This window comes from Eptatretus burgeri, chromosome 1 (genome assembly GCF_056783735.1).
Source record: "Eptatretus burgeri isolate ZD-2024b chromosome 1, Ebu_testis_v1, whole genome shotgun sequence".
NCBI lineage: Eukaryota > Metazoa > Chordata > Myxini > Myxiniformes > Myxinidae > Eptatretus > Eptatretus burgeri.
The window spans coordinates 1,437,579-1,449,484 of NC_140961.1; the positions used below are offsets into that span (position 1 = coordinate 1,437,579).

Sequence of the window (11,906 nt, forward strand, 5' to 3'; positions counted from 1 at the left end):
ATTTACAGCACACAAAGCACTTAACAATTTCCTACTTATTAAACGGGCCCACGGACACACGTACGCGCGCGCGTGCGCACACACACACACACACACACACACACACACACACACACACACACACACACAAGAAATGGTGGCAGAGGCCTTTATTAACGGGCTCCAGCTCGGAGGACAGGTGAGCTGAAACCCAGAACCTATCTCGACCCTCTCCACCTCGTGTGGTCTTCAAGTTATTCGGACCCTCCAGCGAGAGTGAGCTGGATCCTCTCACTCCAGCGAGAGTGAGCTGGATCCAATCGCCGTGAGCTGCGATCCTTCCCGAGCTCCCGCAAATCCTCCCGCGCTTTTCAATACGTGCTGGTGAGACGAGGCGCCGATCCTTCCCGTCGATGCGTCGCTTCCCCGAGGAACCACCTCCCGCGCTTCTCAACACGTGCTGGTGAGACGAGGCGCCGATCCTTCCCGTCGATGCATCGCTTCCCCGAGGAACCACCTCCAAGAAAAGGTCGACGAGTCGCACCAAGCCGGGAACCAAAATGGAGAACAAAGAGCTCCACGAACCAAGAAGAAGAAGAAGCCACCACTCGCAGATCGAGCCGAGCGACCAGCTCAACTCTCCTCCAAGCAAAGCAGCTCGAAGCAAAAAGCTGTCCCGAGCGAAGCAGAAGCCGAAGCTCACTGAACCACCAAAGCAAAAAGCCTCCTCCCGGGCCAGGCCTCAGCTGAAGCTCACTGAGCCAGCCGAAGCAAAAAGCTTCCGAAGCTCTCAACCCTAACGCAAGCCAAGCAGGACCCAACGGTCTGCTAAACGACTACTCTCTCCGAAGCAAAAAGCTTACTACTCCAACTCCCCTTCTCCAACTCTGCCCACGACCAAAAGAAAAGATCTCCTCTTATCCTTCTCCCGCTCCCGGAGTGACTCATGACTCATGCCCTCGTGCTCCATCCCCCGCTCAACCACGGGTGGGAGGGAGTTGTTGACATCATGAGTCACGGGACGGCAGGGTTCTTCTTGCTCTTCGCAGAAGAGGGGGAGGGATGTCTCCATTGTTCGCTCCCTAACTACCAAATCGATCCGCAGCACATCTAATCGATTTCTGAACATTTAAACAATGGAAGGTGAGCTATCTCGGGAACGAGCACTTATCGACATAGCTGACTAAAGGAGCCTGTATGTTGTGTGCAATCGAATTCACAAATTCGTAACAATATGTTATGCATACGACCAACACGTTATGAATACGACCAAAACTTAAAAAAAAAAAATCATCAAAATTTCAGCGTACACCAACGTTTTACATACATTTTTATACGTTGCCATTGCTGGCTAAATCGTCATGGTGTGACAGCGCCTTTTGGCGAGTGAAGCGCTTGTTCAATAGCAGGTTGTTGGTTTGTTTGTGTGAAGATTTAATAACCTAACTAAAATAAATCGCAACGCACGCCTTTGATTCTCCCACGAGACAAAAGGAAGGGACCTGTCTCACATGTACTTAACGGGATAACTGACTTTTGGGACACCTGTATGTTGTTTGCACATGGTTTCCAGATCCGGAACAACTTCAAGCATTGGGAAATGCCTTTGGTTTCCTCAGCCTCCTGGGTCCTGATCCTGCCCCAACAAGCAATGAAACTGATCGGTTCACTAGTGTTATGGTCAACATGTGACCAATGGGGATATTCAATGATCTTTTCATGTGATTATTTTCTAATGCGATGAACCTCCATGAGGATGATCATTCGGTCTATTTAATAAACGAGTTCCTGCCCGTACGTGCATGGCCGTACGTGTGTGGCCGTACGTGCAAAAAAAAAAAATTTCAAACCGTGTGCGAGAAACAACAACCACACAGGCCGTTCCTTCGCTCTCGCTTGCCTGTACGTGCATGGCCGTACGTGCAAACCAACAACAACAACAAACAAACTTTCAAACAAACACACAGGCCATTCCTTCGCTCTCGTAAACGACGACTCGATTGGGGCATTGTGTTTATCTATAAATGCGCATAAGAAATCGAGAAATTATTAGAATACAGTCAGTCATCACTATCCGGAAGTAGTGCGTGCCCGTACGGAATGTTCACATGCATTCCACTAATTATCGCTTTCATTGAAGTAACAACTGCTGTGATACTTACACTCACAGAGTTAATAAAAATCCAAATTAAAATCAAGTTTACCTCACTGTCTTTGCTGGCCATGATATTCGCTGCCATTGACCATTGCCACTCCTACGCCACGGAAACTAAGGCGCCCTTTCCCTATCGGCCACGCCGACGCAGCAACGTGTCCTGTCATTGGTTTGGTAAATACATGGCTGCAGCAACATGTCCTTTCATTGGTTTGGTAAATAAATGGCCATAACTTGGGAAGCATTTGTCTGATTAATATCAAACCTTGAAAAGGCACATACTCAGGTCCCCAGCAATATACCTGGCAAGTTTCAATCAGATCAGACCAGTGGTTGTCAAGAAACAGCGGTCACAGAGACACACACACACATTGCTGAAATTATAGATAGATGCAGCTCAATGTTACTCATGATTTCACTTGTTTATAATTTGTTTCTTTCCCTTTCCACTTCTGTGAAAGTTCTGCAGATGCTTGTCCTCCATCCAGCAAAGACTGAAGCAGAGGTAGGCCTGACGAGGTGTTTTGTTTTATGTACTTGGAAAAACAGACATTCGTATTTCATTATAGGGTTGCTCCGTTTTACATTCCTTTGGAATCCCAGCTCATGATGCTACCTAGGATTCCAAATTCAAATCCCATATGCTATGTTGACCGGTCTCTTGTCGACAATAAAAATTGTAATTCATGTAAAGGTGCTTTGATATCATTGTACTGGACGTGATTTTTGTACAAGCTCCCCCATGGACCTCAGATCATTTAGGTCCTCCACCACAGACCTCCACAACAGATTTATCATATTAAAGATAAATTTCCTGAAGTAACTCTTTCTATCTCTATCTCTATCTCCCTCTCCATCTCTCCATCTCTCCATCTCTCCATCTCTCCATCTCTCCATCTCTCCATCTCTCCATCTCTCCTATCTTTATCTCTATCTTTATCTCTATCTTTATCTCTATCTTTATCTCTATCTCTATCTTTATCTCTATCTTTATCTCTATCTTTATCTCTATCTTTATCTCTATCTTTATCTCTCTCTCTCTCTCTCTCCTCTTTCTCTTTCTCTTTCTCTCTCTCCCACCCCTCCTCCCCCACCATTCCACCCCCCCCCACCTTTCCCCCTCTGTTAAGGGGACTGCTCAGGACTGACAGCTTAGTTTTGAATTTCAAACAGCTTGCCTGGAGAGGAGCTAATGCTATTTATCTGTGCAAGTCTTACAAACCAAAAACTGCCACTGCTGGGAGAGGGACTCGTAACTCACAGCTAAGATTTGAACCAATTTCTGAGCTTTCTTGAGGGGCAGGGGTAAAAAGGAGACAATGGGGCATGACATCTATCAATGTCATCATGGCATTGACAAGAATGACTGCACTGTTATGTGGTCACAACCTGTGACAAAATCACCCCTTTTCCTCTCTCTCCCCCACCCCTCTAGAGCAGGAGCGAGGTGACTTTTATTCAACATAGAAGGTGCAGATGTTTAAGGGTGTCAGTGGTGTAGAGTAGGGTTGGCAGATCTCAGAAACCCAATTCTTAAGTTACGCCAGTGGTGGGTGTGGTAGGCGGCGCCACCCAAATCCAAGATGGCTGTTTCGATATCGGCTAAAACCAATATTGTCATACATCAAGTAATACTAGGCCGATTCCAATGATTTTGGTATGCATTCTGATAGTTTTGGGTATGCCCAATCTAATGGAGAGGGTGTCATTATCATCCAAGTTCAATGTCATGAGATAAAGGTCAATATCACAGTTTTTGGTCAATTTTATGCCTGTTTGACCTTGACCCTTTGATTCAAGGTCAAATCTGATGATATGAAATGATTCCCCATACATGATTTCCTTTTTGTGCCCAATACATACCTAAGCTCTCAGATAAGTATTTAAATAGTTATAGGCATATTAAAGTAAGCTATAAATCGATTTGGGATCAACCCCTTATGTCATGTGACAAATTTCTGACAAATTCAAGTGTCATGCAGAGTTCCAGCAACTTGGCAACAACAAATAAGGTAAGATTTTGAACATTTTAAAGACTTTCCACATGAAATAATGTATAAATATAATGCATAACAGTACCAAGAACATGTATAACTAACAAAATGGAATGTTTTTATGAGGAAATAAGAAATCTAGTGCAAAATAGATCGGACATTTGACTATTTTTGGACTAAAGGGGGAATTCCTCCATTTCTGGGAATGGGTCCCCCCCCCTTTTTTTTAAATAGTCCCTGTATTGTTTTAAATATTGGTCTGAGGGCTTAGGCATGTATTTGGCACTAATAGGAAATCATGTATGGGGAATCATTTCATGCCATCAGATTTGACCTTGAATCAAGGGGTCAAGGTCAAACAGCCATAAGCATTAGCATTTTCACAAATGGCTGGAGGTTCACTGACTGACCCGGACATATAAATCCTAAAGACATATACAGCTCAGATGTATGGGGCTAAGGGAAAAGTCATGTCACTGAATTACCATCGCTATAATGTCTATAATGTCTTTGAAAAGGCGTATGGACCAAAAGCTAGATCTCGGAATGCACAAGCAAAGCTGAAGGGAATTGATGGTAGCATGATTCCTCCCTGCGAATCAGAAATTTCCCAACACATATAACGGTCATCATTTGTAGCAAAGATGTGGGCCAATGCTGATTTATCAGAATTAAATCAGCATCCATCTTCAAATGATGGCTGGGAGTTGCATGAAGAGCAGTATGAAATCATTTGGTTTGATGGTCAACAGTTTCCAGAGTCACTGGTTCCAGAGGAAGAGGATCACTCACATCAAGAAAGCTCTGATGATGACCTCAATGTGTCTTCATCAGATGAAGACTGTCTATCCTCAGATGAAGACTAACTCTGACAACACAATACCATTCATTGAACTTAAACCAACCCTGTCAGTCAGTATAAAAACAGAATTTTCTCAATGTGGGTTTTATTTTAATTAGTCAATTATGCATATCCATGGTGGTGATAGATAAAATACATCCCTAAATTTATAGAAAGTGGTAGATTAGTTCTGTATGTATATATGCATGGTGGTGGTAAATAGGTTAGGTAATATGTAGAAACAGATTGTAGTGGGGCATTGTCATGCAAACCATATCAATTAACAATTTGTTTCTTTTCCAGAAAAATTCATGCAGGTGGTCAAAATAAATTTATTTTAAAATTAATTTTTTCTTCTTCTTTTTTTAAGACTCATATTTTCAAATCAGAACACATTTTTGATGAGTACAAAATTATATAAAATGCCAAGTCACTAGATCTACACTTCGTGATAATGACTGAATGTAATGGTTACAAATGAACTATATATGTAAAATCTGCCATACCTATAAATCTAACCTTGTCCTTAGGTAAGCTTTCCATCACAAATCCTATTCTTAAGGCCCTCGCCCACTGGCCATATCTGCCCCCGACCGGCCCACTCGAACTGCCCCACCGACCTGCCCGACCTGGGCCGACTGGCCCCAGACTGGACCGACTGCCACATCTGGCAGGTCGAGGGAGGTCAGGGGCAGGTCTGGCAGGTCGGAGGCCAGTCCTCTTTCCTCTCCTTCCTCTTCCCCTCTCCTCCTCCCAGGTTCTCCTCCCGGCCTCTCCTCGTCCCAGCCTCTCCTCCCTCTTTCCTCCTTGCTCTCCACCCCCTTTCCACCCCCTTTCCACCCCTTTCCTCCCCCTCTCCACATCCCCTCTCCTCATCCTGGCCTCTCCTCATCCCCTCTCCTCATCCCCTCTCCTCATCCTGGCCTCTCCTCATCCTGGCCTCTCCTCATCCCAGCCTCTCCTCCCCCATTTTCTCCTCCCTCTCCTATCCCTTTCCTCTCCCTTTCCTCCTCCCTCTCCTCTCCCTTTCCTCCTCTCCTCCAAGAGAGGGGGAGGAGAGGGCATGAGGAGAGGCCCAGAGGAGAGGGTTAATGACACCCGACCTACCCAACCAACCCCACAATTTTGATCATGTTGAAAACTCGACGACCGCATCCGAGCATAGTCGACTGTCCCCGACCAGATGCTTGGGGGGGCAGTCTGGGTGGGCCGGTCAGAGGCAGGTTGGGGGTCGATCGGGTCAGTGAGCGTGGACCTTAAGATTATATTTTTTCATTCAATGTACTTACCCTGTCAAATGACACTGGATTGGTATTTGCACTTTAGGCACTTGTAGGAAATCATGTAAGGGGAATCATTCATGTCATCAGATTTGACCTTGAATCAAGGGGTCAAGATCAAACGGGCATAAAATTGGCCAAAAACCTATGATATTGACCTTTATCTCATGACATTGACCTTGGATGATAATGACACCCTCTCCATTAGATTGGGCATACCCAAAACTATCAGAATGCATCCCAAGATCATTGGAATCGACCTAGTATTACTTGATGTATGACAATATTGGTTTTAGCCTATATCGAAACAGCCATCTTGGATTTGGGTGGCACCGCCTACCACACCCACCACTGGCGCAACTTAAGAATTGGGTTTCTGGGATCTGCCAACCCTACTCTACACCACTGGCACCCTTAAACATCTGCACCTTCCATGTTGAATAAAAGTCACCTAGCTCCTGGACTACTCTGCCTCCCCCTCTCAGATCCCCCCCCCTTTTTGCTCTCTCTCTCTCTCTCTCTCTCTCTCTCTCTCTCTCTCTCTCTCTCTCTCTCTACCTCTCTCTCTCTCTCTCTCTCTCTCTCTCTCTCTCCCTCTCCCACTCTCTAACTCTCCCCCTCTCTCACTCTACACTCCTCTACCTCTCTTCCTCTCCCCCTCTCTCCCTCTCTCCCTCTCTCCCTCTCTCCCTCTCTCCCTCTCTCCCTCTCTCCCTCTCTCCCTCTCTTCCTCTCTCCCTCTCTCCCTCTCTCCCTCTCTCTCTCTCTCTCTCCTCTCTCCCTCTCTCCCTCTCTCCCTCTCTCCTCTCTCTCTACCTCTCTACCTCTCTACCTCTCTACCTCTCTCCTCTCTACCTCTCTACCTCTCTACCTCTCTACCTCTCTACCTCACCTCACCTCACCTCACCTCTTCTATCTCTCTCCCACCCCTCTCCCGCTTTCTCTCTCCCACCCCTCTCCCGCTTTCTCTCTCCCACCCCTCTCCCGCTTTCTCTCTCCCACCCCTCTCCCGCTTTCTCTCTCCCACCCATCTCCCACTTTGTCTCTCCCACCCCTCTCCATCCCTCTCCCTTCCTCTCTCCCATCCCTCCTCCCCCACCCTCCACTACCTTTCCCCCTCTGTTAAGGGGACTGATAAGGACTGACGACTTAGTTTTGAATTTAAAACAGCTTTCCCAGAATGTGGCATGTACGAATCAAATTTGGAGTGATCCGACTGGAGGGGTGCAAAGGTCGCTATAAGTGTAAGCACGCATGCATGCAGGCAGGCAGGTAGATAGCATGGGTTTTAAATGCTCTCACCTGGTTTTATGTAGAACCTGACGGTTAAAAAGGAAGCGTTGCTGTTTGGGCACGTTTTATCGGCTTTCCCTTCCCCTCCCCTCATGCTGTCTTCCCTTCCATGTCCCCTCATGCTTACCTCCTCTCAACTACCCACCCCCACACCCCCATGGATATCTCCCAGAGGTCTCCACGTCCTGTATTAACGTGCTCTTTTAACATACCCCATTTCATTCAATCCAGGACTACCACCCCCCACTCCCTTCCCCACAAGTTCCACTGCCAAACACAAGCCCAGAACCCCTCACCCATTTTCCCCCTAAAGTCTTGCTACCAAACACAAGTCCAGAACCCTCTCTCCTCATGCTTACCTCATCCCAAACCCCCTTCCCACTTCCACTTTCCCCGCCTCCTCTCTCTCCCCCATCATCCTCGCTCCCATCCCCCCCCTCCCGGAGTGTACAGCGACGTTTGGTGAGGCATCGCTCTCCCCACCCCCCCCCACCCCACTTCCTCGCTCTTCCCCATTTCCTCACCCCCTAATTGCTTCTGCAGAGACAATGTGCTCACATGGCAGGCGACACTTGTTGCTGGCAGGTCGTGCAGCAAGCGCTGTGATGGGACTCGATTTGTGCCCTGCTTCCTCAATTTGTCTTATTAATGAGCCTAATATGGTCATGAAGAAATGATCAGCAGTATGTTGTTCTGATGAGCCCACAAGGGCGAAATCTGGATCGACATCTCTGCTTTTGTCTATTCATGACCAAAGAATATAATCTCAGTCTGCAAAGGCTTGAGTGCCATACAGATGCCTCCAAGTTTGGAGGTGATGTGTTGGTATAATGTATGTGCATGACGTTCGTGTTGTCATCGGATTTGTGTGCTTATTTGGTTGATATTAACATGTGTGCATATACGTGTGTGTGTGTGTGTGTGTATGTGTGTGTGTGTGTGTGTGTGTGTGTGTGTGTGTGTGTGTGTGTGTGTGTGTGTGTGTGTGTGTGTGTGTGTGTGTGTGTGTGTGTGTGTGTGTGTGTGTGTGTGTGTGTGTGTGTGTGTGTGTGTGTGAACCGTAATGAACATACTGTATTTATGCCTGGTGTTGGCTTAATGGTTTGGGTGATGGGCTTGGGATCCCAGGATCCTAAGTTCAAATCCCCCCTTTCTGTTGAATTAATACCAGGTGGGGTTGACTCTGACTGTCATCCTTCTGAGGATGAGTGCCAGCTTGCTGGTATTCTGTGTCGGAGTGGTGACCCATCCAGGATTGGGTCCAATAGCTAATAAGACTGCTAAGGCAGCACCAACGCTTTGCACAGAGTATGGTCTCAATGGATGGATGAATACTGTGTATGAACCATACATACACACATATACGGTGACTTCAGAAAGTATTCACACCCCTCAACTTTTGTCACATTTTGTTGTTACAGCCTGAATTTAAAACGGATTAAATATAATTTTTTGTCACCGATCCACACAAAATACCCCCTAATGACAAAGTCAAAACATGTTTTTAGAAATTTTTTCAAAATGATTAAAAGTCATCATCATCACACCATTTGAAAGTCTTTATGCCTGAGCAGGGGTCAGCTTTTTGCGGGCTCCAATCATGGTACCCTTTCTTGTGGCAATGATTTTATGACCGGATGCCCTTCCTGATGCCAAGCCTTTAGTCGCCTTCGACCCTGCAGGGATAATTACCAGTTCACTGGTTCTCATTTCGCCAACCTTCAGTAGGATGACAGGCTGAGTCAACCTCCCTGATGCTAACTCAGTGGCCAGCGGGGCTCGAACTCAGGACCCCAAGCCACCGCCTTAACCACTAAGCCACACCAGGCTCATACAACTTGATGAAAAGTAAAAAGCTGAAATATCTTGCATCAAGTATCAGCACCTTTGCTATGACACTCCAAAATGACCTCAGGTGCATCCAATTTCCTTTGATCATCCTTGAGATGTGTCTCCAACTTGATTGGATTCCATCTGTGGCCAATTCAATTGATTGGACATGATTTAGAAAGAAGTACACCTTTCTAGATAAGGCCCCACTGTTGACAGTGCATGTCAGAGCAGAAACTCCACCATGAAGTCCAAGGAACTGTCCGGAGAACTCTGAGATGGAATTGTGAGGAGGCATCGATCTGGGGAAGGGTGTAAAATAATTTCTAGAGAGTTGAGAGTTCCCAAGAGCACAGTGAGCTCCATCATTAGTAAAGGGAAACATTATGGAACTACCCAGACACTTCCTCGAGCTGGCCGTCCGACCAAACTGAACAACTGGGCAAGAAGGAGCTCTGTGCATTTGACTTCCGGTTCTGGGTTTGCAGCAATGGCAGGTTTCTCTCAGGGGTCTCTGCCGACTTTCTCAAAGTTAAGTTTCCATTCGTTATCTGTCCCGTTTTAACTGTATATTTTCTCACCGACATGTAATTGTGTGTTCCTAGTTTGGTTTTGTTTCAAAAATCATGCTATTTTGCGAGTTTTCATCGACCTTGTCTTACCGGGTTCCTTGAGGCCTACCCATCCTTCCCCTCTTGGTGTACGGTTGTTTTTATTTGTATTCTCTCCCGATTACCTTCAATTCCTATTTTCCCCACTTTCCCAATGCCCCCATCCCTCCCTACTGAACACTCTGTTTCTTGCTTAAATTCAAAACAAAAAACTACCTTTCTCCCTGCATACCCACGAGTCCTGATCATTCTTCTTCTTCCTCCTGCCGGCACACCATCTTTATTCTACTTGAGCTGACCCACTCTCGCCATTACCTTCACCATTTCTTCCGACAACCTTCCACTCCCGAATCTTACCTATTCTTCAAAAATACATCAAAAAATAATCATCTTCCTTGTAACCTTTCGATCGAGACACCTCCTGTAACCACGTGTCTCTCTCCACCCTCTTCCTGATACTTTTCATTGACCGAGCAGCTTCACTGTGCGTTTACAGTTCCAAATTCACCATGCACCTCCACGATTTTACTTCAACCTTTCCTTTTCCGAATGTTACGCAATCCTTATTTAAAATAAATAAATTCACTTTTGACTCTACACCTCCCGTAGCCAGGTGCTTCTTCCGTAACCAGGTGATCTGTTTCCACCCCCTGTGTTTACCGATCCAAATTCACCATTCACCTCACCATTTTTTCTTCAACATTTCCATTACCTAATCTGATGAAAACTCTCTCAAACAACACTACTTATAAAAACGATCTCTGAAAGTGCTTCATCTTCCTCTTTCACACGTGTGGTGCTCATTACTGTATCAAAATGCATGACTCTTCTCCCATTTCAACAGACTGCTGTCAATTCGACCTTTCCTTCATACCTTGTCAAAGAAATCCAACTGTTATGATGTTTCTTCTCTCCATTCTCTAAATTAACCTTAATTGCATCCCTCAAGAAATGTCTTCAATCGCATCACTAACCTAAAAAAATTTAAAACCCCAGTTTGCAATGAATGTTCACTTTCCATCAACTTGGTTTCAGATTTGGTTTCAGACCAGGTCACTCTACCCTGGATATGCTGCTACTGCTCTCCCATCAATGGATGGAGGTCCTCAATGCCAGACAGGAAATCCGAGCCGTATCCCTGGACATATCACGTACTTTTGACACAGTCTGGCACCCTGCCCTACTCAACAAACTCTCTTCCCATGGTATTCAAGGCCATCTCCACTCATGGCTCGCAGACTTCCTCTCCTGTCGCAGTCAACGTGTGGCCCTAAATGGAGTTCTTTCATCCCCTCTTCCTGTGCAGGCTGGAGTTCCTCAAGGTAGCGTTCTGGGCCCTGTTCTTTTTCTGGTTTTCATCAATGATCTCTCGGACTCTCTGGAAAATCCTCTATTTCTCTTTGCCGATGACTCCACCCTCTGCCGTACCATCTGTCATCCCTCAGACCGGCAAGCAGCAGCTTCTTCGCTCACTGCAGATCTGGATAAAATCACAAACTGGTCCAACACGTGGAACATGTCTTTCAATCCACACAAATCTCACACTCTCACTATGTCTCTTCGAAAGGACCGTTTACAAAACCCCCCCATCCACTTTCTCAACAATCCTCTGGAAGAAGTCTTTTCTTTCAAGCTTCTGGGTCTCACTATCTGCCATGACCTTTCCTGGGAAAGTCACATTTCCAACCTCGCCTCAAAAGCCAGTCGCCGACTGGGAATCCTCCGTCGTGCAAAGTCCTTCCTCGGCCCCCTTGAGCTGCTGACCACTTACAAAGCTTTTGTCCGTAGCCTGATGGAGTACTGCTCTCCCCTCTGGGCTGGTGCTCCTGCCTCCCACCTTTCTCGACTTCACGCTGTCGAAACCAGGGCTTTTAAGATCATTGGCATCTCCCACAATGAAGCTGAGTCTTTGGGCCTCTCACT

At 46.2% G+C, this 11,906-nt stretch overlaps 1 protein-coding gene across 5 annotated transcripts in view; it reads left to right on the top strand.

Moving 5' to 3' along the window:
- Positions 1–11,906, top strand: part of LOC147033760 (synaptic vesicular amine transporter-like) — a 201,397-nt gene that overhangs the window by 125,347 nt on the left and 64,144 nt on the right. For all 5 annotated transcript variants that reach the window (XM_085870347.1, XM_085870353.1, XM_085870362.1 and 2 more), the window contains one exon: positions 2,596–2,639. In XM_085870347.1, the coding sequence (XP_085726473.1) occupies positions 2,596–2,639 (44 nt within the window). The remainder of the gene's footprint in view (positions 1–2,595; positions 2,640–11,906) is intronic.